Source organism: Hylobates moloch, unplaced genomic scaffold (genome assembly GCF_009828535.3).
Source record: "Hylobates moloch isolate HMO894 unplaced genomic scaffold, HMol_V3 SCAFFOLD_7, whole genome shotgun sequence".
NCBI lineage: Eukaryota > Metazoa > Chordata > Mammalia > Primates > Hylobatidae > Hylobates > Hylobates moloch.
In genome coordinates this window covers 134,589,841-134,615,610 of record NW_026652282.1, presented here as the reverse complement: position 1 = coordinate 134,615,610, position 25,770 = coordinate 134,589,841, and the positions used below count along the sequence as shown (strand labels likewise).

At 53.5% G+C, this 25,770-nt stretch overlaps 1 protein-coding gene across 2 annotated transcripts; it reads left to right on the top strand.

The window, feature by feature from the left end:
• The first annotated feature begins 3,633 nt into the window (after positions 1-3,633).
• On the top strand, positions 3,634-20,620 carry ZFP92 (ZFP92 zinc finger protein). Of its 2 annotated transcripts, XM_032756482.2 has the most exons (6): positions 3,634-3,865; positions 4,129-4,177; positions 10,448-10,498; positions 10,814-10,940; positions 12,361-12,465; positions 12,776-20,620. In XM_032756482.2, the coding sequence occupies exons 3-6, from the start codon at positions 10,466-10,468 to the stop codon at positions 13,759-13,761; spliced, it is 1,251 nt and encodes a 416-aa protein (XP_032612373.1). In that variant the 5' UTR covers positions 3,634-3,865; positions 4,129-4,177; positions 10,448-10,465; the 3' UTR covers positions 13,762-20,620. The 2 variants fall into 2 exon arrangements, with proteins under 2 accessions (XP_032612373.1, XP_032612374.1); XM_032756483.2 differs by lacking the exon at positions 4,129-4,177.
• Positions 20,621-25,770: the final 5,150 nt, after the last annotated feature.

Below are 25,770 nucleotides of genomic sequence, written 5' to 3'. Positions count from 1 at the left end.
AGTCAGACCAAAGGGAAGTTTTCAGATTTTATCCACAGAGGAGGGGCCTCTCTTTCCTTGAGCAGGAACAAGGAAGCACGTGATCCCAGCGGACACGGACAGACATTCTCTAGCACACAGGCAGCAGCCTGAAGCCAGAGCCAAGACTTGAGGTTGGAAAGAGGCTGGGGCCTGGGTGACTGCTCAGGACAGTGAAGCAACTAGAGGGGGCACAACAGGGCTAGCTGTGGCCACACTGGGAGGGATAGTTGAGAAACAGTTGTGATCAGACTGGGAGTGTCAGTGAAGGGAAAGGGAGGCCGTCCTAGGAGGGACAGTGAGAACGGTAGTGGCCACACTGAAGAGGATCAGCAGAGGGTCAGTGGTGGCTCCCCTCTGGGACATTCAGGAACTGGAGCCACAGCTGCAGCCATGAGAGAAGCTGCCACTCAGGCAGTAGACGGCCACCTGCCGGGGCAGGTGCCCAGCTGAGCTGCAGGCCCTCAGGCTTCTGAAGGCCAAGACGGCCTGCCCTGAGGCCTGGGCATTGCTCCCTCCCGGCACCCAGGCCTGACACTATTGCCCCTACCGGCCTCACCCTGAGGGTCCCATCAAGCCTCAGGGGTCCCAGGGTTGGACAAACTGGCCCACATGACACAAGGCATTCTCCATGCCATGAACCACGCAGTACTCCAACCCTTCTGCAGGGTCAAGGAGCGACCTGCGTGACCTGAGGCATTGCCACGTGCATTCCATCCCCTGCTTTCCCCAGAGCCACTGTCTCCTGGGACTGCAGCCTGGCCATCCCCTCCTCCACTCACTGGCTGCACCCCATCTACAGCACTTTTCTGGCAGGGGGGCGGAAGCAGGAGTTGCACAAAAACAGCTCATCCAGTCCAGACACACATCCTGTCCCCACAGGAGCTCACAGTCGCTATCACCCTCAATGGATATCTGAGGCTGGCAGCATATTCCCAAGGCTCTACATGCAGCCCAAGACCACCTCCCTCCAAGGGCACTCCAGCAGAGCCGTCAGCCACAGCCCAGCTGACCCCTGGCAGAGGTGCTGCCCTGACCCCTGCTGTGAAGGTGGCTTACAGCCCCCTTTGGCCTGGCCTTCCCCCACTGGCTCACTCACTTCCCACAGACAGCTTGGCTTCACCCTGGACCTCCCTGCTGGGCCCCTGGGCACCTGCTGTGGCTTAGGAGACCGGCTGCCAACCTGCCCCCAGGAGGGGGCTGCCTGTGGCCTGGCGGGTGCCCACGGCACAGTGGGCAGCACCACAGCTGTGGGAAAGCGTTCACTCCCCTGTCCCCCGGCTACCTCACCTGCCCGTCCTGGGCCAGCCTAGGACAAGGGGAGAATGGGAGACCAGAGCTGGGGAGCAGCCAGGCCAGCCAGACTGTGAGAGGGCTAGATGTGGTGGGAACCCAGGGAGGAGAGGGGACCTCCCCACTTCCAGACCCCAACTCTTTCTCCCCAGGTTCTGAATCCGGGTTTGCTGCCTGGGAGGCCCTGTCCCTGCCTAAAGCAGAGATGGAGATACCTCTCTCAGGAGCCCCCAGGCCTCAGGGCCACATTAAGGGGAGTGGAGAGGAGAGAGGGCCGTGTGAGGACCGCCGGCAGGGCCGGTGTGCCCTGTCATCCTCTCTAGGTTGGGCGTGTGTTTGCAATTCTTTACAGTAAAAAACTGAAAACATGCTGGAAGGGAGAATGATCTCCCGACGGGATCGTGGGCTTGTCAAGGTCGTCTTCACTTGCTCTAGGCGTCGCGCTCTTCAGCTGACCGCGCTGCCGCCTCCACCACCAATGCGTCCACACACACAGTGCAGGCAATGGTGCACACGGTGGCCCCTGCTCCCCCATTTCTAGGCTTGTGTGGGACCCGCAGCCCAGTGCACATGGCCCTCTCTCTTGCAGTGGAAGTGGGGCGCACTCCCAGGGGCCCCCTTCCCCTGCCCGAGGCACACACTCCCCAGCCTCCATGAAGGTTGGCCGCTCACACTCTCTGGAAATGAGCCAAGCCCAATAGGAGCTGCCTTCCCAAGGTCGCCCCAGTCCCCACCAGGTTACTGGACGATGCGGGTGCAAAGGTCCCCCCGCCCCCCGCCTCCACGGCCCAGGAGGACTCTGGGCTCAGTCCATTCCCTCGTGTCGGAGTGGCCTGGGCTGCCGCAGCAAATGACCACAAACCGCGTGGCTTCAGCCAACAGGAATTGACTCTCCCAGTTCTGGAGGCCGGAGTCCAGAATCGGGCGCTTCCTCCAGTGGCTCTGGGGGAGGATCCACCCACCTCTTCCAGCTCCTGAGGGCCCTGGGCACTCCCCACCTTCGCCTCCACATGGCCTTCTCTGTGTCTCTCTCTCCTGTCTCTTCTAAGGAAACTGTCCTTGGATTCTCGGCCCCCTGGATCATCTAGGTTGCTCTCATCTCCACATCTTCAATTTAATGACATCTGCAGACACCCTTTTTTGGCATATAAGGCCTTGTTCACAGGGCCTGGGTGTTAAGATATGGACATATCTTTCAGGGGGCACCAACCAGTCACCCAACAACATCTCGACAGCCCAGGCCCCAGCCTGCCCAGCCAGAGCCCCGGTGAAGGGACAAGCTTGGGCACCAGGACACACAGCCGAGGGCCACCGGGAGCCTCCTTGCCTCTGCTCCGGGAAAGGGGCTCCGAAGCTGTCCCTGCACTAGGCCCCCGGGGGCCCTGCTCCCTGCAACCGGAGGTTCCCTGAGCGGCGTCCCCGCCCTTCCCCTAAGCCCCGGGTGGACGGCTTTCGTTCTGGGAGCACAGGCTTGCCGAGGGCTCCTTGCTGCGGGCCAAGTGCTCCTGGCCAGGGCCCAGGGTCTCTGAAGAAAAGAAACCCCTGAGCTCTGGTTCAGAGGCCAAGGGGGCTCCGGCCTCGTGCTCAGTTCCCAGTGGCCGGGGCTGGGATATGTGATGTGGCTGATTTTTCCCTGTTGCTTTTCTTTTACGGTCTTTTTCATACGCTTCACTATTTGTCAAAGATCTCACAATTGTCATCAGAGCGATATCCCAGCCAACCTTGGATTTCAATCCCTGTTCTACCACGTGGAGCATCACCCGTTGGAAAATGACAAACTCCAGGTGCGATCCCCTCCGGTAACCTGAGGGAAAGCCAGATGCACCCAGAAGGTCTTGGCTTCTTGCACTTCCCTGATCTCCTTTTTCCCCTCCTCGTGTCTCCACACCATCCTCCCTGAGTCACCTTTCACCTCTTCCCCGCTTTCTGATCCTTGCCATCCTGGGTCACTCCTTTACTGAGTGGCCATGGCAGGGATACTTGGTGCTAGCTGCCCTGCAGAGGTCCCGGGGACCCCAGCAAGATGAATAACTGAATGAATGGACGTAATAATGCCCAGGGGCCTAGCCCATGGGAGGTGTTCTGCCAATGAGGGTCCCTCCCCTGTCCCCTTCAGGAACCGCGGTGCGCTGACCGCTTCGACACCAGCCTTCAGAGCAGCCCAGACAGAAAGCGGAAGTGCCTCGGGGCGCGTGGGGAGCCCGGCCAGACGCCCCTGTGGGGAGGGCGCGGGGCGGGCCGCCATCCCTCTGCGCCGCGCATGCTCCATGCCCCCCCCCCCCACAACGCGCCCCGTTCCCACGCTGCCGCCGCCCCGGCCCCGCCCGCTCCCGGCCCGCTCGTCGGCGCACCAGACTGAGACTCCCCTTAAGGACGCTCTTCGCGAGCGGTACCCAGAGGCAAAGTCGAGACAAGCCCGGGAGCCCCCACCCCCCGCCCGCGTTTCCTGGGGACGCGGCCTCGGAGGGCTTCTCGGAGGAGGCGGCGGCCTTGGCCTCGGGCCTGCTGGGGGCAGGAAGGGAGGCCGACTCCCTCGGCCGCCCGCCGAGCCCAGGTAGGAGGGCCGAGCTGGGCCGCAGGGGTGCGGGTAAGCGGGTAAGGGGCCCGTCTCGGCAGGGTGCAGGTAGGGAGGCGGACGAGGGAGCTGCGGCGGCGGCGACAGGCAGGAACGCCCTGGCAGGCGGGCTAGCACTGAGTGGCCGGACCAGCCCTCGGGGCCGCCCCGTACCAGGGGCGCCAGGGGAGAAGAGACATCCAGGGCTGGGCGCTGGGAGCCGCGGCCCGTGTTTGTCAATTTCTCTCCTGATTGGTTTCCAGCCACCGGTCCCGAGGCTGGCTAAAGAGCATCCTGTCGCTGATCTGCCTGGTGAGTTTGGATTTTGCACGTCTGGGTGTGAGAGTGCTGGGCAGACTGGCATTGTGAGGTTGTGGCACTGCTGCCCAGGCACCGGCCCTGAGGGTCTCCAGATGGGGGCAGGATGCCCAAAATTGTGCTCCAGAGGGTATCAGGTGGGGGCTGGTGCCTCGCGGTGGCGCGGGATGTTGACCAGGTGACTGGCATGCCACGGAAAAGCATAAGCTTAGCCAAGCCGAGGAGGAAGCGAACAGCCGATGGAAGTGGTGGGCAAGGGTGAGAGAAGGAGCCAGCCGAGCTGGGCAGAAAGCGGCGCCCAGCGCTTCCCTATAGGGCTAGTTGTGACTGATTCAATCCCACAGATACCTCCTGAGCAAGCATTTGAGATCTGCCAGGGACACGGCGGTAGTAAGCCCTGACCTGTGGTTCTCGTTCTAGTGGCTGAGCGCAGACAATAAGCAGAAAATGTTTTCCATTAGTAATTACAGAGTCTGTTAAAAGGCAATAAGAGCCGGGGAAGGGAGGTCTGGTTGCCAGTTTAGGTGGTGTGGTTAGAATAAGTCTCATTTCAAAGGCAACATTTCTACCAAAACTTGAAGGTGGTAAAAGAGCGAGGCATGTGGTTATGGTTTTGGAAGAGCAGTCTAGGCACAAGGAATCCCCTCTACAAAGGCCCTGAGGCAGGAGTGGCCTGGCTCAAGGGAGCAAGAGTGTGGCAGGAGCAGAGGGAGGTGCAGAGGTGGGAGGAGGGTTGGGCAAGGTCAGGAAGGGTTGTGTGAGTTTACTCTGAGTGACACGGGCATCCCAGGGATAACTGTGAGCAGAGAAGGACAGGACCCGACCCACCTCTTAGAAGGATCCCTCAGCGAGCAGCCTGGGTGGCCCCCTTTTGGCTAGGTTAGCCTCTGCCCCCAGAGGGCAAGGCCTGCCCAGCTGCAAGGAAGCTCCTCAGAGGACTTTTTCAGGCTAGGCTGCATGGAGGGCCCCGGTCGACCCATGCAGCACCCAGGCCGGGCCTTGGCTCTGGGTTTCTCCAGTTTCCTTCTCCAGCCGTTCTGCCAGGTGGGCAGCAGGTGACTAGGGCCTCAGGCCAAGGAAAGCTGGTGGGGCTGAGAGAAGCAAGATCCCCCAGGACGCAAGAAACCCAACCAAAGTGGCGATGCCTGTCCCTTGTTGTGGATGAAAAAGCCCAAATTCCTGCTCCCACCGAGTGGGACTGCTGGATGCTTTTCTGAATGTTGTTTGTTTGTGTAGGTTCTTTTTTGTTTTTCTGGGAATATCTCCCCATCTAGTGGTTGTCTTAAGGCATCCTGCTAGAGCTGGCTTTCCCCTTGGTTGGCCAGGCTTCCTCGCCAGCAGTGGCCCTGCATCATCCCCTTCCCTGCGCTCCCCGCGTGGAGCACCCTGCATACTCAGTTCCACCCACAGGCTAAGGTCCACAAGCAGGGGTCCCGGGTCCGAGGCCCCTCGCAGAGGTGGAGCAGCCCTGGAGGGGCTGGCGGTGGCACCGGTCACCCCGGTTGATGGGCCTTTCTGGCTCCTTACCTGAGGCGCCGAGGTCTGGTGGCTTCTCACCTGCGTGCCCGATGCCCTGCCTCGGGGAAGCCTGGCTTCAGAGCCCAGGATTATCCCTCTGCTTGGCCTCTGCTCTGCTGGTCCCCAAAGGTCACAGGGTCTTACCAGTCCAGCTGGAAGAAGCTGCTCTCTAGTTCCGCCAGGCGCCTTCCAGGTGCTTCTGTCCTCAGATGCACGGAGTAGTGCCCACCTGGGTGTTATTTGAGTTCTATGGGCACAGGGTTTGTCGTGTCTTTCTTTCCAGGAGTTGAAATTGTAGATGATTTTCGGGAACTAGCTCTCAAGGACAGGCACTGCTCTGGGTGACGGCTTGGTGCGGCCAGCACCTCCGCTGGGTCTTCCGATGCTGCACTTGAGTGCGGGTCTCCGTCTCTGGGCGGACTCCTGCCAATGGGGTGTTCACTCAGAGGGTCACCACTCAACAGTGCTCTGCTCCCTTGGGGCTCAGACCTGCCTCAGTAATCTTGGGGTGGAGGGACTAGAGATAACTCCTCCCCCTTTCAACTTGTCCAAAATGGGTAGTGAACTTTCGGTACCGTTATGGTAGGGAAAAAAATGAGCTTATGCTGCTTTTCAAGACAATAATTTTATACTAGTCTGAAAGCACTGGCAAATTATCAGTAACACCTCCCCACACACCTTTAGTTTTGCAGGGCTCCCAGTGACTGACGGTGTGTTATAATGAAATGAGGTGTGGCCTGTGGGCATTGGAATGATTTTACCTATAGGAACATTTCTTTTCCCTCCTTTTTGATTGAGGTGAGATTCACACCACATAAAAATTAATTTTTTAAGACAGAGTCTAGCTCTGTTGCCCAGGCTGGAGTGCAGTGGTGCAATCATGGCTCGCTGCAACCTCCACCTTCCCAGTTCAAGCCATCACCCCACCTCAGCCTCCCAAGCATCTGGGACTACAGACACGCGCCACCACGCCCAGCTAATTTTATGTATTTTTTGTAGAGATGGGATCTCACCATGTTGGCCAAGCTGGTCTCCAACTCCTGAGCTCAAGTGATCCACCCACCTCGGCCTCCCAAAGTGCTGGGATTACAGGTGTGAGCCACCACGCCCGGCCAAATTAACCATTTTAAAGAGAACAATTCAGAGGCCATTTAGTACATTCACCATGTTGTGCAGTCACCACCTCTATCTGGCTCCAGAACATTCTCATTGCCCCATAAGGAAACCTCTAGACCCATTAGCAGTCACTCCCCATCCTCCCAGCCCCTGGCACCCACCAATCTGCCTTCTGACATGATGGATTTACCTGTTCTGGACAGACATGTCTTATGAGAGTTAAAGGTTCTTTGGATGACAGGACCCTGGGATAGATGAAAGGCACAGCTTTTTGTTCTGTATAGCTCTGAATGAGAGAAGGCTGCCAGGCAGGGCCACACACGAGTTAGACCCGGGGACAGGGAAACAGCAGCTGGGGCCGGAAGGGGCCAGCAGAGGCGGGTGGCTAGGTTTCTCCGGCTTCCTTTGGATTGATTAAGTTTTCAGGCTCCAGGGCATAGGGGCTGTCCCTACTTGTCTGGTGCCTGAGTGTGGAGGCCCAATGAGGCAGGGGCCGTTGGAGTGTGTGTTTGGTGGCCCCAGAGAGAGGGAAATTGTAAGAAAAGTGGTGGGAGTGGGGACTTAGCAAACTGCCCTCCAAGGGCATAGCGATGAGAGGTTTTAGCCACTATTTCAAAACTAGGTCAAGACGGCTCTTGGGAAATGTGATGTTACATCACAAAATGGAATCATACAATATGTGACCTTTCAAGTCTGCATCTGGCTTCTTTCACTGAGCAGTGTCCTCAGGGTTCATCCACATGGTAGCATGTGTCAGAATTTCCTTTCTTTCTATGGCCAAATACTTTTCCATTGTATATATAGACTCATGGTGTTGGTCCATCCATCCGTCGATGGACATTTGGGCTGCTTCCACCTTTCGGCTGTAGTGATTAATGCTGCTGTGAACACGGGTGGACAAGGGTTTGTGTGAACCACCTGTTTTCAATTCTTTGGGGGTATATACCCAGAAGTGGAATTGCCGGGTCATATGATAACTATGTTTAACTCATTGACAAGCCACCAGTCTGTTTTCCACAGTTTTTTTTTTCTTTTTAATCACCATCTTGCCTTTTTTTGTGTCAGCTTTTCTCTTTTTCTCTTTGTGAAAGGTTTTAAACAAAGTTGCATGCCATTCCCTCCCCCAGATGCTTCAATATGCATTTCTTTAAAAGGGACATTTTCTTCCATGACCCAGTGCCACTATCCATCCAACACATGAGCAGTAATGATCCCCTACTTTCTTCCGAGGGCCACCCCATAGTCACCCCCTCCCAATGATCCCTAATGCCTTTGACGACTCTCTCATTTATGCCAGCATCTCATTGACGACCCCTCTTGCAGTTGGGTGTTGGGCCCCTTAAATCTCTTTTCATCTAGAACAGCCTCTCTCCCCAGTCTCCTTTCTCCCCCCATGACACTGATTTGCAGAGGATACTGGCCCCGTTGCTCTATGGAACAGCCCACTTTCTGGGTCGGGCAGGTTGCTTCCTTGTGGTGTCATCTATTCCCAAGGGCCTCTGGGCACTGGACATTGAGTGCCAAGGCTGCGTTCAAATCCAGTCATATGGCTTTGGTAGGATACCTTCCTACTGCATCCTGGCAGCAGGACTGTCCCACCCTATGTCCCACTGCTAGGTTAGATTACTCGCTTGCAGCCCTCAAATAATCACAGGATGGCATTTTGATATGTGATACCCCTTTCTCTCTCAAGTCTTTAACCTAATGGTTTAGCATCCATTCCACCCTCAGAGATTCAGAACATCAGTTTATGTATCTTGGACCAATATTGGCTGGCAGGTCTTCATGGATGATAAGGGACTTTGGAGCAATTTAAACGCCAAGCAAATACTATGGCTGTCCTCTATGCTCCTGGGACCCTGTCCCCTCTCCCTCTCTCCTGTGGCATTGTTGGCACAAACAAACTGTAGTCACCCACTGGAACATCAATAAAAGCTTGGAGACCAACAAAATGGAAATCCCAGGCAGAGAAACCAGGAAGTAGCTGGTGGGGGCATGTGCTGAGAAAGGAACAATCTTTTACCCCCAGTCCTAGTCCTCCTGCGTTGCTGTACAGGAATACCAGAGGCTGGGTAATTTATAAAGAGAAAAGGTTTCTTTAGCTCAGGATTTTGCTGGCTGGAAAGTTCAAGACTGGGCGTCTGCATCTAGCGAGAGCCTCAAGCTGCTTCCATTCAGGGTGGGAGTCGAAGGGGAGCTGGTGGTGCACGACATGTGCAGAGACCACGTGGCCAGAGGGGACACAAGATGAGGGGAGGAACCAGGCTCTTTTTAACAACCAGCTCTCACAGGGCAAGGACTCACTCACCCCTGAGGGAGGGCATTAATCTGTTCATGAGGGACTCACCCCCATGACCCAAACAACTCCCATGAGGCCCCACCTCCAACATTGGGGATCAAATTGCAACGTGACGTTTGGAGACTCAGATATCCAACCCACAGCACTGACTGTCATCTGGCATTGGGAACTGATGTGGAGAAGTCCTGAGGCCGAGGTGAATTTTGTCCACTTTGTCAATTTCATGTTCCCTACTCTTAGCCTGAAACTCAACTTCCTACTGTCCCTCCAGGGTCACACATGGTGTCATCCTCTGCGCCTGTTCCCTAATTTTCAGCACCACGAATGCCAAATGCAGGACCATCTGAGGGCCAGGGTATGTGCTGTGCCATTGGCTGGCTACTCTCTTTGCCACTTGCAGCCTCCAGCTCTCTGCCTGAATATCACCCCTTCAGAGAGCACCCCCACTACTGTAGGTCCCCCTTGATTCTGCACTGCCCTCACCTCTCTTCTCTTCATCTTGCAAAGGGAGGTCGTACATGTGCATTTGGAGTTTCCTTAAGAATCCCGACCTGAGGGAAGGGGATTGGCAGTGGAGCTTCCAGGAATGGCTGGAAAATTGGGGTCAGGGGACGCTGGCCACGTGGGGAGAGAGCTAAGAAAAGCAGCAAAAGAAGAAAAGAAAGGAAAGAAGGAACGGGCTCCCTCGAAAGCCTGGTCAGGCGAGCGCCAGTATGGGAAGTGAGCATGGCAGCTCAGTTGCAGAAATTGTCCTGGGTTTGAATGGTGCCCCCCAAAAAGACATATTGAAGTCTCAACTCCTGGTATCTGTGACCGTGACCTCATTTGGAAAAGGAGTCTTTGCAGCTGTAATCAAGGTAAGATGAGGTCATACTGTAGGAGCAGGGTGGGCCCTAATCCAGTGACTGGCATTCACAACAGACCAGGGAAATTGGGACACAGACACACACAGAGAGAGGACGGCCACACGAAGACAGAGGCCGAGAAGGATTGCTGGAAACCACCAGAAGCCAAAAGAGGCGAGAAAGGGGCTTCAGTGGAGCGGGGGCCTGCCAGCACCTGGATCTGGGACTTCTGGCCTCCAGAACCGGGAGAGAAAATTGTGTGTTGCTTGAAGGCCCCGATTTGTAGTACTTGTTATGGCCACCCCAGGAAGCCATACAGAAGGTCTGATGGTGAGGGGCCCTTGGTGAAGCTGCAGGAGTGAGAACACCACAGGCGGCCGCTGTGCTTATTTCACAAGAAAAACTAAGCAGGGTCTTCAAGCAGGTCGCAGATTGGCTGCTCCAGGCTGGCCTGGGCTCACAGGGGGCTCTTTGCATTTCCCTTAGCTCCTCTGCACCCTGGTGATGGCGGCCATTCTCCTGACCACGAGACCCAAGGTGAGTGGTGGCCCCTCTGCCTGGCCTCTCCCCCTGGCAGCCCCCATCTGCTGCCTCCTCATGCCCAGGCCTCTCCAGCTGGGCTGAGCTCAGGCTGCCCTTAGCATCGTTTTCCTTTCCTGAGGTGCACAATCTGGGCTTCCTGCCTCTGTCAGCTGTGCTGCCTGTTTTTCTGTCTTACAACTCGTGCAACCTGAGTCTTTCCACCTGCTGAGCCTTCCAGGGCTCCCCCCACCCCACGTTTTGTTTCTGTAAGCTCCTCCAGGGGCCCAGGGGGTTGAATTCCCCTGTGGCCACAAGAATGCCTTATTTTAGGTGCCAGTATCTTTTGAGGATGTGTCCGTGTACTTCACAAAGACAGAATGGAAGCTTCTGGACCTCAGACAAAAGGTCCTCTACAAGCGGGTGATGCTGGAGAACTATAGCCATTTGGTGTCACTGGGTAAGTGATCCCTCCACGACATACACACACCCAGTCCCACCTACTCTGTCTCTGGGCTCAGTTTATTTCCGAGATTCCTGTTTGTTGGTTGCTATGAGCCCAAGAATAAATGCATTTCTCCATCAGACCAGTAATACCGGGAATCCATTGCAGGCCAGCCGCCATCTCATTAGGATGGTTTTTAGCTAAGTGGCCTGGACCTGTAAATGTTTTAGGTAAATGCGTTGGCCTGTAAGTTTCAGAACCAGACTTATCTTGTGTATAAAATCGTGGATCGACTAAAGGTCTTTCTACTCAAAAGAGAGACGCAAATTCTCCTGGAATATTTATGTGCACTCTTTTAGATTTAATTCGTTTCTATGACGGCTGCATTTTGCATCCGTTCCACTTTATAAAATTTAGCAACATCTTTTCCTTCCATTGACCAGGGAGGTCCCACGAAGTGTAGACTTGGATTTCAAGCCTTGAGAAGTCCCAGGAGGAGCTGGGGCAGCTTGGAGCACGCTGCTGTCCCCCTTCCATGCCAGTGCACACCCACTGCCGGAAGGGGCAGCAATTTTGCCAATTAAAGGGCAAAAGCAGGATTCACAGGCTAGACGGATGGGGGCCGGAGCACTCAGGAAGGTTTTCAGGTGGGGTGCAGAACCTCCGAGGGTGCCAGTGACTTGCCCCCGCCTCACACAGCTGATGAGAGATGCATGCGTGAAACAGAGTGGGGCCGGGCCTCTGGCCTTTCCCCCGGTGTGCCCAGCAAGGTTGGCTGCTGCAGCTAAGCTCAGACACTCCACTTCCCAGTGGAAATGGAAACACTCCACTTCCCCTTGCTGCTGGAGGGGAAATCCAGAGGGTCTTCAACATTGCACCCTGCTGCCTTTGGGGTTGTGGGGGTCTGACTCCACAGATTTTGCCTCTGTAATCTAGCCCCATAGAGGGAAAGCAGCTTCATCCCCTGGATTCCTTCTGACACTCACCAGGCAGACCTGGGGTTCCAGGGAGGGGTCTGGGATCCTCAGTGGAGTTGGATGATGAAACAGGGCAATTCAGCTTTCGGGGCACATGGCTGTCAGCCTCCCAATACTCCCTGGGGCTTGCAAGCCCTTCTTCTGTCCCTCAGGGTGCCCACACACATCCCTGAGTTCTCATGCGCTTTTCAGCCTCCCTGCAGGCCAGGTGACAAACACAGTTGTCCTCATGGCCCAAACCGCCAGCTACTGAAGATCTCCGTGCCCACCTGGCCCTGGACGTGCAGGAGCCCTTGCCCTCGTAGAGGGACTCGGCCCTTTCTCTGAGCCTTCCCAGTAGTGCTTTTTAGAGAGTTCTTTATTCTCTGTTACCTGAAGATATTGAGAATTGCCTGAGTTCAGGAGCGACCCTGCCCTTAGCCATAGTGGTCCTGACCTGCTTCATATTCCACGCCCAGGATTTTCCTTCTCCAAGCCTCACCTGATCTCCCAATTGGAACGAGGGGAAGGACCTTGGGTAGCAGACATCCCCAGAACCTGGGCCACCGCAGGATTGCACATAGGTGAGTGAGAGGTGCTCAACCAGCTCCCCATCGGGGGGGAAAGAAATAGCAGTGGCAAAGGAGGCGGGGGAGGGTACCCTGCCGCTTCGGGTGGGAAATCCTCTTTGGAAGCAGATGTCAATCTCCAGGTGTCACCGAAGCCCCGCTATCTCCAGCCCATTCCCCGCCGCCTTCATCTCTCCTGTCTGCCTGTGTGATGGCTTTCTGTTCTGTGGTCACCTTGCTCCATCCCCCTATGTTCTCACCTCCTGCTCGTTCATCTCTCTGACTTGGCATGAGAGTGACACTGCCTGGTGCTCTGTCTTTCCAGGTGACAGAACACAGAGCAAGACGTCGACTTCAACGCAGAAGCATTCTGGACGACAACTCCCCGGGGCCGATCCACAAGGTGGCAAGGAGGGGCAGGCGGCGAGGTCGTCTGTGCTCCAGAGAGGTGCCCAGGGCTTGGGGCAGAGCTCGGCCGCGGGGCCGCAGGGCCCCAAAGGCGCGGAGAAGCGGTACCTGTGCCAGCAGTGCGGCAAGGCCTTCAGCCGCAGCTCCAACCTCATCAAGCACCGCATCATCCACAGCGGCGAGAAGCCTTACGCGTGCCCCGAGTGCGGCAAACTGTTTCGCCGCAGCTTCGCGCTCCTGGAGCACCAGCGCATCCACAGCGGCGAGAAGCCCTACGCCTGCCCCGAGTGCAGCAAGACCTTCACGCGCAGCTCCAACCTCATCAAGCACCAGGTCATCCACAGCGGCGAACGGCCCTTCGCCTGCGGCGACTGCGGCAAACTGTTCCGCCGCAGCTTCGCGCTCCTGGAGCACGCGCGCGTGCACAGCGGCGAGCGGCCCTACGCGTGCCCAGAGTGCGGCAAGGCCTTCAGCCGCAGCTCCAACCTCATCGAGCACCAGCGCACGCACCGCGGCGAGAAGCCCTACGCCTGCGGCCAGTGCGCCAAGGCCTTCAAGGGCGTCTCGCAGCTCATCCACCACCAGCGCAGCCACAGCGGCGAGCGGCCCTTCGCGTGCCGCGAGTGCGGCAAGGCATTCCGTGGCCGTTCGGGCCTCAGCCAGCACCGGCGCGTGCACAGCGGTGAGAAGCCCTACGAGTGCAGCGACTGCGGCAAGGCCTTCGGCCGGCGCGCCAACCTATTCAAGCACCAGGCAGTGCACGGCGCCAGGCGCCCTGCGAAGGCGGAGACGGCGCGGCGGCGAGCGGGCCCTGGGAGCACCGGCCCTGGGAGCACGGTGGCGGCCACCAGCCCTCCGCGGCCGAGCGCGGCCGCCAGGCCTTCCAGGCCCAGCCGCCGCTGACTCCCCACCAGCGCACCCAGGGCGCGGCGGGTCTGCGTGGGGGGCCTTCCAGAGGACGTCGAGGCTCAGCCCTCTTCAGGTGGGAAGACTGCCCTCCCAGGGCCTCGATTGCGGCCACAGCCCTGACCTCTTTGGCCATCAGAAGACCCCAGGCAGAGCCTCACCCTGAGGCTGAGAAACGCAGGAAGGACTCAGAACCGAGGACTGCCGCCTGCCCCGGCTCCTCCATCAACGGCAGTGCGGGCTGGGAATGGAGGTCCTCTACTCCCTCCTGAGTCCTGGGCCTTGCAACTGAGGCATAGAGACGGCACCTGGGCCACTCGTCCCCGAGCCACAGGTACTATCGTGTGTGCACAGGCGTGTGTGGAGGGGATGCGTGAACCATCCCTCGGATTTGCATCAGAATCGCCTGCTGCGGGTAGGGAGGAGGCCAGTGAGGCCAGTGAGGCCAGCCAGCAGGGGGCACACTGGCTTTGAGTTACAGAAGAGTGGTGCATTTCCTCCCTGGGGGTCGTTCCCTCGCCCTAAGAGTTGTTAGTGTTCCCAAGTAGAAGATACTGAAAGCACTTTAATCCTTTAAGCGCTTATATTGCAGGTGGGGGGGGGGGGGGCGCTGAAGTTAGCACAGAGGCAAGAGGCTCCCTGAATGTTGGCATAGGATGGGGGGCTGTGCCGGAAAACTCCCGCCTTGTCTGGGTGCCCCCAGCTGCTTCTGCGAGGAGGAGCAGCGCCCAGGCCCCATCATCCCTGAGCACCAGTGGTTCTGGGAATGGCTAGCCCAGGCCCTGCAGAGAGGATAAGACCCTTCAGGTCACTCACAATTGGACATTTGTAGCTAGCCACCCTGCTGGCTTTGCTTTCCCCCCTGCCCGCCCACTGCCTTCTGCTCCCCAGACCCCACCAGCAAAGGCCACCCTGGCCTCTCTGTCCCCTGTCCCCCTGCCCCGCCCCACCACCAGTGCCTAAAGCTTCGCACTTACCTGCTCCTCCCCATCAGGCAGCTCTCTTGCGGCTGGTGACGATTAGGAGGAAAGCCAGACGGGTTAGGAATTTGCACTTAGGCAACAGAGCAAGCCCAGGAACGAATCTTTCATCGAATGTCTTTTGCGTGACATTTTGTAGAATATTGGACGTTCCGTTGCTTTGCTTGTTTTTGTATTCAGGGGTAATGTACATTGAAAATAGAGATTTTGCCATATCAGAGTATCAGGGATTCACTCCCTAAATAAGAGTCCCCCCAGCCCTCTGAGAAGACCTCAGGCAGGAGAAAGGGGGCCACCCCAGGCCTGCCCCCAGATGAGTGTGGTGGCAAGCCTGGCCCCTCTTCTCCCTACAATGATAACAGTCCACCCCTCTTCCCCTTAGTCCTGCAGAAACAGGGCAGACCCTTCAAATGGCACTTTACTGAAAGCCAAGGGGAATTCTCAAGGAAAAGTCTCGGGGCTGGCAGAGGCAGCTGCTGGCGGGCCCTATCCTAGTCCCCCAGTGCTGTCCCCAGAGCTGGTCTCAGGAGCTCTGCCCCTTGGTGCTCTCAGCCCAGTGTCCTGGTCAGTGGCCACCTCCTTCCAGCCCTGTCCCCTCCCAGGGGAGAGGGGGTTTGTCATCCACAAGGCCTGAGGGCAGGTGGGTGGTAGGCGTGGGGGGGGGGGGTTCAAAGACAGCTGGCTCCCATCAGGAGAGTGTGGGAAGACCCGAACATACAGGCTTCCCTCGGAGAATGCTGCTTGGAGTGCCAGTCACTAGGACAACTCCAGAAATGTTATACACACACACACACACACACACACACACACACACACACACACGATATATATAGTTTTATGAAAACTTCTAGAGTTCTTGTAAGTTGCACTTATACCGTAGCCTCCTTCAGTGGGTCCCTATCCCCCATCCTGTGATTGCGTTCTTGTCTGCAAGCCAGTCTCATAAGCCCACAAGTGTGTGTCATGCCTGTCCCCATGTCCTTGATGCCAAGCCCGGTGCTGGTAATCAGTAAGCATGAGTGAAATGGGTCTTGCAGTCCTAGCACCTCAGACTCAGGCTTGGGACCATCGTCGGCTCCAGCCTTGCCTTGAGGCAATCCGAAGCATCTATGACTTTGGGTTTTCCAGAAAAAGAAGTATTAGGAATGGTGTATTTGAAGTCCCTGATGAGGCCATTGGGAAGTCTGGGTTTTTCTGCTGTGCAGACAGTCTTTGCAAGGGCTGGCATGGGTCCGGGAATGCAATGCTCGTGCAGAGTAGGTGCCTGTGGCAGGTGGCCATGCAATTGGGCTCTAGTCTTGCTTCATTCAACTGAACCAGGAAAGAAGCAGATCCACGCACTCTGATATCCGTTTCCGTTGTTCTAGGAGGTAAATGATTTCGTTCCTACAAGCCAGACAGTAGCTTTCACTAAAGAAGAGTCGACTCCTTCGTATCTTGTCATGCCGTTGGTTCTGATGCATAAGTGAACTCTGTTTTTAACGGAAGCTCCTTTTTTTTCACCTCAGGACCTACGCCCAAGACTGACTAGATACAGGCAGGACAAGGTACAGGAGTTTTCAGCAGAAAGTGAAGTTGCCAGGAGAGATGCTGGGCACTTGCACTGTGACTTTGGAGTGCTGGGAAAAGTTCCAGGGTCCCCAGTGCTTACTTAGATAAATGGCATTTAAAATAGTGCAGCCTTTTATTATTGCTTAGTCTAATTTAGCTCCCCTTAATGGCATTCTCACTGCAAGGCGGTCATTGCTATCATTTTCTTTTGGGTGTGGCAGTTAGGTGTGCCACGTGAGCTGAACGGGTTTCACATGGAATCAAAGTCAGAATGTTCGAAAAGGACATTTGTGTTTTTCCTTCAATGGTGCCTTGAAATTGGGCTCCCTCCCTCTTGCTGTGTGGGGAACTAGGAGGGTATAGCCCACGCTTGCTTTGTGATGGACAGCTAGAATGTAAAAGCTTAAAACTGTGGGGAAAGTCTTGCCTGTTTTCCAAGGCTTCCTCTACCCTGCCACCCAAGAACTTTCCTGGATGCCAACCTGGGACCCATTTGCCTTTGGGCTTTTGCCCTTTGAAACTGAATGCTTCAAGAGCCACATAAATGCTCTGGCAGTGTCTCCATGTAACTGGTAACTTGTCCTGGCTGGATTCGTTGTGAAATGGAATTGTTCCCATTTACTTTGGTTGCAGATAAGGAAGATCTATGAGTACTGGCCTGGAAATGAGCCCTCTACTGTAGAGAGGCCATTCTGAGGGTTTAAACTACATGGATAGACGTTGGGTTCAAGGTTACAGGAAAGGCTGTAAGCCTGAGATTGTGGGGAATGGCCGGAGCTGGGCTTTGGGTGTTCCTTGGGGGGTCCCTGTGAAGGTAAGACAGAAAGGCCTTGTGGGTGACCTGCCTCGGGTCAGCCCAGGGGTGCAGGCTCCTCTGACTGGGACCACAGGCAGCCACCGGAGGCCACTCAGACGCCATGACTCTGAGACCAGAGGGAAGGGAGGCTGGACCTGGTCCCCTGTGTTCCCCAGCAAAGTGCCACATCAGTCTCCTGAGAACACAGCTGTGTGTTCTTTCCAGTCACTTCTGTTCCCAGACTTCAGGCAACATGGCAGCTCCCACACTTGCCAGGGTAGTTGCAAGGGCAGCTCTGGAGACAGGAAGTGGAGGTAGAGGGAAAGGAAGGGAGTCCTTGGCTGGGAAGTGCTTGGGTTGGGACAGGCAGGGAAGAAGGGAAAGTATGAGGTGTGTTCAGGCAAGCTTAGAAGGGCAGAGAGGTTTCGGTAGGACATGTATGGGCTAAAGGGTCAATTAGAACCAGAGTGTGGAGAGTCTGGGATGCCATATACAAAAGTCTGGGCTGTAACAGGATCCTGATGAGGAGCAATTTTCCAAAACATGAAAGAATTATTCTAAGAATGACAAAGGGAAGTTAATGTAAATTGTGACTACCACAGGGTTTGAATTTACACACTGACCACCACAAATTTTATAACTGTCGGCATCTCGATGGTTGTGATGCCCACGAGGTGTTGGGCTGGGGGCATGATGAGGCTGAGGCAACATGAGAGGGGACGTCTTTGACACAAGGGCTCCAGCCACGTGTCTCAGGGGCTCCCACTTGCCATGGGACTCGCAGCTGGTTCCATCTGATGCCAGCCCCAGTGCATCTATCACTGTCTTCACAAAACAGGGGTCCTCCAGGAGTTCTGGACAGCTGCTCTGCAGATTCTTATATACCTTTAATTGAAGGCCTTGGACTTTTGAGAGGAGCGCAGTGCCTTCCTTTTGTGTTCAGGAAGGCCAAACTAGAGCCTTCTCCACCGCCGGGGAATATTCATGTGGGAAATGGAGGCCTGCTGCAGACCTGAAGGTCAATGATTGTTTAATCTTTCTTCGACAGCATTATGAAGGTATAATGGGCATACAAGAAACTGCACGTCTTTAAAGTGTACAGTTGGAGGGTTTTTGGCATGTGTGGACACCCATGAAACCTCCCCCATAATCGAGACAGTGAATTGATCCGCCACTCCCAAAAGTGGCCTTGCGCCTCCAGCAACCCCTCTTTCCTGCTCCTCACTGTCCCCCATCCCCACCGCCACTGCTTGGCTTGCTGTCACTATAGATTAATTTCTATTTTCTAGAATTCCATAGAAATGGACTCATACAGTGTATGTCTGGCCTCTTTCACTCAGCACAATTATTTTTTCATCAGGTGTTTTTGTGCATATCAATACTTCATTTTTTTATTGTTGGTAGGATCCCATTGTATGGGTGGACCACAATACCTGTTGAATACCTGTTGATGGACATTTGGGTTGTTACCAGGTTTTGGCCATGACAAATAAAGCTGCTGTGAACATTTGTGTACCAGTTTCTGCGTGGACATATGTTTTCATTTCTCTTGGATATACGGCTAGGAGTGGAATTGTTGGGTCATGTGGTAACTCTGTTTAACTGTGTGAGGAACTGCCAAGTTTTTCCGTAGCAGCTGCACCATCTTATGTTCCCACCAGCAGTGTACAAGCGTTTCAATTTCTCCATATCCTCACCAACTGATATAGTTTGGATCTGTGACCCCGCCCAAATCTCACGCTGAATTGTAATCTCCAATGTTGGAGGTGGGGCCTGGTGGGAGGTTACTGAATCATGGGGGCAGGGTTCTCACGAATGGTTTAGTACCATCCTCTTGGTGTTGTCCTCATGATAGTGATTGAGTTCTCCCAAGAGATGGTCCTTTAAAGGCGTGTGGCACTTCCCCCTTCTCTCTCTTGCTCCTGCTCTGGCAGCGTGATGTGCCTGCTCCTGCGTTGCGTTCCACCGTGAGTAAAAGCCCCTGAGGCTTCCCCAGAAGCAGATGCTGCCATGCTTCCTGTACAGCCTGAAAAACCATGAGCCAATTAAACCTCTTTTCCTTATAAATTACCGAATCTCAGGTATTTCTTCATAGTAATGCAAGAACAGACTAATACACTAACACTTGTTATTGTCTGTCTTTTCATTATAGTCATCCCAGTGGGTGTGGGGTGGTATTTCATTGTGGTTTTGATTTGCATTTCCCTGATAACTAATGATGTTGAGCATCTTTTCATGTGTCCATTGGCCATTCATATGTCTTCTTTGAGGAAGTATCTGTTCAAGTATTTTGCCCATTTTTAAATGAGGTTGTTTGTCTTCTTATTAGTTTGTAAGAGCTCTAGACACAAGTCCTTTGTCAGATATGTATTTTGCAATATTTTTCTTCCAAACTCTGGCTTGCCCTTCCATTTGCATAACAGTGCATTTTAAAGAGCAGAAGTTGCATTATGTCGATGGAGTCTAAGGTATGGACTTTTAAATTTTATAGCTTGTGCTTTTTGTGTCATAGTTAAGAAATCTTTGCAAAACTCAAGTCACTAAGTCTTTATCCAGTGTCTTCTTATAAAAACATAGACCTGTTTCCTTATAGAAGTTGTATAATCTTAGCTCTTATATTTAGGTCTATGATCCATTTTGTGTGTGGTGTGAGGCAAATTCACAATTCCTTTTTTATATATGGATATCCAGTTTTTCTAGCACAATTTGTTGAAAAGATTATCTCTTCTCTGGTTGAGTTACCTTAGCCCCTTTGTGGAAAATCAGTTGGCCACATGTGTGTGAGTCTACTTCTGGACTCTTCATGGTACCTCATCAGTCAGCACTACGGACTGAATGTTTGTGCCCCCTGAAAATTCATATGTGGAAGCCCTGATCCCCAGTGGGATGGTGTATTAATCCATTTTCACGCTGCTAATAAAGACATATCAAGACTGGGTAACTTATAAAGAAAAAGAAGTTTAATTGACTCACAGGGCCACGTGGTGAGGGAGGCCTCACAATCATGGTGGGAGGCAAGGAGTAGCAAAGTCACATCTTACATGGTGGCAGGGAAGAGAGAACTTGTGCAGGGGAACTGCCCATTATAAAACCATCAGATCTTGTGAGACATACCATCACAAGAACAGCACAGGAAAGACCCGTCCCCATGATTCAGTTACCTCCCACTGGGTCCCTCATACGACACATGGATATTGTGGGAGCCACAATTCAAGATGAGATTTGGGTGGGAACACAGCCAAACCATATCACATGGCATTAGGAGTTGGGGCCTTTGGGAGCTGATTAGGTTTAGATGAGGTCATGAGGGTGGGACCCTCATGATGGGATTGGTTCCCAACAACAAGAGGAAGAGACACTAGAGCTTCCTTTCTCCACCCTGTGTGAGGATACAGCAAGAAGGCAGCTGTGTCCAAGCCAAAGAGAACTATTACCAAGAATCAAATCTACTGGCACCTTGACCTTAGACTTTTAGCCTCCAGAACTGTGAGAAATAAATGTCTGTTGCTTAAGGCACCCAGTCTGTGGTATTTTGTTATAGCACCCCAAGCAAACTGAGACAATGTCTATCTCGATGCCAATGCCACACTCTCTTGACTACTGTAGCTTTGTTACACGTCTTGAAATCAGGTAATGTGAGTTCTCCAATGCTGTTCTTCATTTTCAAAATTGTTTTGTCTTTTCAAAGTTTGTCACACTTTCACATGAGTTTTAGAATGCCTTGCCAATTTCTATGGGGGGGGAAAGCCTACTGGGGTTTTGATTGGATTGCATTGAATCTATAAATCATTTGAGGGAGGATTGATATCTTTAACAATATTAAGCCTTTCAATCTACGAACATGATGTGTCTCTCCATGTTGGGAGCCTTCTTTAATTTCTCTCAACAATGGGTTGTAGTTTCAATGTTTAGACCTTGGATATGGGTTGCTACAGAACCTACTAGAGTGGATTAAATAATTAGTAGATCCCTACGTATGGTTATTGAGTTTATGGGTATTGCTTCAACCATTCCTAGTAACCCTGCATTCTCATTTAGTCCTTCATTTACCTAACAGATATAGACTGAACATTTAACTGTGTGCTGCGATATGAGGATGAGTATGACAGAATTAGGTGTATTTTTTTGTTCCTATGATGTTTTTCTTTAGCCCAGCCCATATTTGACAGCAGCCTTGACCATAATATAAGACAGAGCTATTTTTTGTTTCTTTGTCCGTTTGTTTGTTTGTTTGTTTGTTTGTTTGTTTGTTTGTTTTGGAAACAGAGTCTCGCTCTATCCCTCAGGCTGGAGTGCAGTGGTGCGATCTTGGCTCACTGCAACCTCCACCTCCTGGGTTCAAGCGATTCTCATGCCTCAGCCTCCCGGGTAGCTGGGATTACAGGCACACACTGCCATGCCCAGCTAATTTTTGTATTTTTTTTTTTTTTAGTGGAGATGGGGTTTCACCATATTAGCCAGGATGGTCTTGATCTCCTGACCTTGTGATCTGCCCACCTTGGCCTCCCAAAGTGCTGGGATTACAGGCGTGAGCCACCGTGCCCAGCCCGGAGTTGTGTTTTATATTATGTGTGTCCGTGTGTCCGAGATTTTTTAGCTGTGTCCAATTTTTTATTTTTTTTTTGAGATAGAGTCTTGCTCTGTTGCCTAGACTGGAGTGCAGTGGTTTAGTCATGGCTCAGTGCAGTCTTGCCCTCCTGGCCTCAAGCGATCCTCCTGCCTCCACCTTCACCTCCTAAGTAGCTGGGACTACAGGCATGTGCCACCACATCTGGCTAATTTTTTTTTTAGATGAGTCTCGCTCTGTCACCCAGGCTGGAGTGCAGTGGTGCGATCTTGGCTCATTGCAACCTCCACCTCTTGGGTTCAAGCAATTCTCCTGCCTCAGCCTCCTGTGTAGCTGGGACTACAGGTACCTGCCACCATACCCGGCTAATTTTGTATTTTTAGTAGAGACGGGATTTCGCCATATTGATCAGGCTGGTCTCAAACTCCCGACCTGATGTGATCCACCTGCCTCAGCCTCCCAAAGTTCTGGGATTACAGGCGTGAGCCACCTCGCCCGGCCACCTGGCTAATTTTTTAATTTTTTTTTTATAGAGATGAGGTCTCATTATGTTGCCCAGGCTCCAAGATTTTTTAAGTGTCATTTTCTGGAAAGGGCTTCTGACAGAACCTCACCAAGAACCAGATCTGCTGGCATCCTGACGTTAGAGTTTTAGCCTCCAGAACTGTGAAAGCTCAAATCAAATCAAAATAGGAAAGTAAGAATTAAATTTTTTTCATTTTTTTCAATGAAAATGTTCCTCACCTACTGTATAATGTATTCTAGCTGGTTGCATGAGAACAAGGTGAGAGGAGGTAGAGAAGGACAAAGAAGGAAAGAGGAAAAAGCACAGGTGAGAAGGAGAGCAGCTTGACTGCAGTGACTGAACACTCAGATCACAGGGTCTCCTCTGGTTATGGGAATGGGATGCAGGAAGAAACAAACACAGTGTATCAGTTAGGAAAGTGGCCACAAGTAGTAGAAAACCTGACTATGGTGGATTAAGGAATTAGACGCTTTGTTTTCTCACCTAAGGACTCTGGGGTAGCTTTCTGGCATCAGTTCAGCAGCAGAGCTTTTGACATCTTTCTGATTTGCTTGGCTTTGCTGCGTGATCATAAAATGGCTGCTGAAGCTCCAGCCATCACATATGCATTAGACAGAAAGAGGAAGGGGCAGACACAGACACTCTGTCCTCTTTTATCAAGGAAGCAACAGTTTTCCCAGAAACTTGCCTGGCAGACTTCCACTTAGATCTCAGGAGCCAGAACTGGATCACGTGGCCACCCCTAACCTCAAGAGAGGCTGAGAAAGTTGGAAATGGGATGGATTTTCATGACCTATCACCTGGGGCTGAGCCCACTGATGCCTTGAACAAAGGTGGGGTCTTATCCCCAGAGAAAAAGGTTAGGATGCAGATTGGGTGGTGTTATGAGTCAAATTGTATCCCCCAAAAAGGTAGGTTGAAGTCCTAACCCCCAGTACTTCAGAATGTGATCATATTTGGAAGTAGGGTCATTGCCGATGTAAATATTTAAAATAAGGTCATACCGGAGTAGGGCGCACCCTTAATCCAATATGGCTGCTGTCTTTGCAAAGAGAGGAGAATGCCATGCAAAGGAACAGACACACAGGGAGAAGGCCACGTGAAGACAGAGACAGGGATAGAAGTGATGAGGCCACGAGCCAAGGAACACCCAGGGCCACCAGAAGCTGGAAGAGGCAGAAGGACCCTCCCCCAGAGCCTCTGGAGGGAGCGCAGCCCTGCCCACACCTAGATATCAACCCGAGGGCCCTCAGCTCTTTATGCCTGAGCCCTGGGAGGCTGGGGGTGAGGGAGAGGAGGCCAGCCTTGCTCAAGCCCCTCCCACTGGCCGGCATCCTGACTACCATTTACAGATGTGAAAACCGAGGCTTAGAGATGGGAAGGAATTGTCTGGAGACTCAACACTAGGAAGCGGCGACAGATTCATGCCCAAGTTCCAGGACTCCAGCATTGCTGCTCACTCCAGCCAACCAGGGAGAGCAGCTGTGTGAACTCTGCCCCCAAACTAGAGGGAATCCAGTCGCCTTTACCATTTTCCTAACTTTGCCCATTTGGGGGGATGATTCCATAAGTTGGCCATAACCAAACATAAAAGTCATTTGATTTTCTGGAAAAGATTGTACGAAAGGAAAGAAGCCAAAGTTAAATCCTGCCTTGGAATTGGGAAAGCGTTTGGTCATCCCCCTGCCCGCCCCTGCACCATCTAGGTTCTCAGCTAGTGAGACGCTCAGGAGTGCTGGGGTTGTGGGCCTTGGAGCCCTGCCACCTGCACTTTCTTCCATCCCTTACCCACAATTGCTCACTCCGGATGCCATGTACCCTCGTTTCCTTTCTGTAAGACTGAGGGGGCCAGGTGTGGTGGCTCACGTCTGTAATCCCAGCACTTTGGGAGGCTGAGGCAGGTGAATTGCCTGAGGTCAGGAGTTCGAGACCAGCCTGGCCAACATGGTGAAACCCCGTCTGTACTAAAAATACAAAAATTAGCCGGGTGTGGTGGCACATGCCTGTAGTCCCAGCTACTTGGGAAGCTGAGGCAGGAGAATCGCTTGAACCCAGGAGACGGAGGTTTCAGTGAGCCAAGATCACGCCACTGCACTCCAGCCTGGGCAACAGAGTGAGACTCCATCTCAAAAAAAAAAAAAAAGATGGAGGGGACCCACAGCTCCCTGTTGTGATGAAGGTGAAAAGAGCCTCCATCCATCCTCTCACTCAGTGAATCCACGCTGGGGTACTGCTCCATGCCAGCCCCTGGGCTGGTGCTGGGGAGCAGTGAGCAAGACCAAGTCCTGCCCTCACAGAGCTGGCCTTTTTCCCAATGAAGGGACATACACCAAGAGGATGGAGAGACAGTGTGACTGGAGGGCCACCTGCTGTGTGGGTAGAAGCGAGGCGGCGGTCAGACAGGGTCTCTCTTGGGGAAGGGGCCACTCGAGCAGAGACCCAGCTGAGGTGGATGTCAGAAGCAATGTAGTCCGGGTGGAGACACAGCCAGTGCAATGGCCCTGAGGCAGTGGGGTCATTTCCTGTGTTGGTTTCCTGCCGTAACAAAGTGCCACAAACTGGGCTGGATGGGGTGACTCATGCCTGTAATCCCCAGAACTTTGGGAGGCCAAGGCCAGAGGATCACTTTAGGTCAGGAGTTTGAGACCAGCCTGGCCAACATGGCAAAAACCCCTCTCTACTAAAAATACAAAAATTAGCTGGGCATGGTGGTGTGTGCCTGTAAGTCCCAGCTACTCAGGAGGCTGAGGCAGAAGAATCCCTTGAAGCCGGGAGGCAGAGGTTGCAGTGAGCTGAGATCGCGCCATTGCACTCCAGCCTGGGCGACAGAGCAAGACTCCATCAAAAAAAGGAAAAAGAAAGAAAAAAAGAAAGGAGAGAGGGAGAGAAAAAGAGAGGGAGGAAGGGAAGGAGGGAGGGAGGGAAGGAGGGAGGGAGGGAGGGAAGGCAGGCAGGGCAAGGCAGGGCAAGGCAGGGCAAGGCAGGGCAAGGCACCACAAACCAGATGGCTTAAAACACCAGAAATTTACTCTCTTATTGTTGAAAAGGCAGAAGACCCCTCCCTTGCCTTTTCCAGCCGCTGGTGGCCCCGGACTTCCCTGGGTTGTGGCTGCATCGCCACAATCCCGGCCTCAGTCTTCAAGTGGCCTCGTCCTCCCACTGTGTGCCTCCACTCTGCGTCTCTCCTAAGGACACTTGTCAATGGATTTAGGACACAGCCTGGTAATCCAGGATGACCCTGTCTCAAGATCTTTAATGTAATTACATCTGCAAAGACCCTTTCTCCAAATAAGGTCACACTAAAAGGGGGCAGAGATTAGGACATGAACACATCTTTTGGGGGCTGCCTTCAACCCAGCACAGGCAGGAACAGGCTTGGTGTGTTTGAGGCCTGTGTGGCTGGAGGCCAGTGGGCCTCCCAGGGGCAGTGGGGAGGGATGAGGGTGGCAGGGCCAGGGACAGCCATATAGGGCTCGGAGGGCATGACAAGAAGTGCAAGGGCTCAGACATAACAGGAGCTGTCACCGTAGCTGACATGCACTGCACATGTGCTATGTGCCAGGCCCCAGGCATGACCCACCCTCCC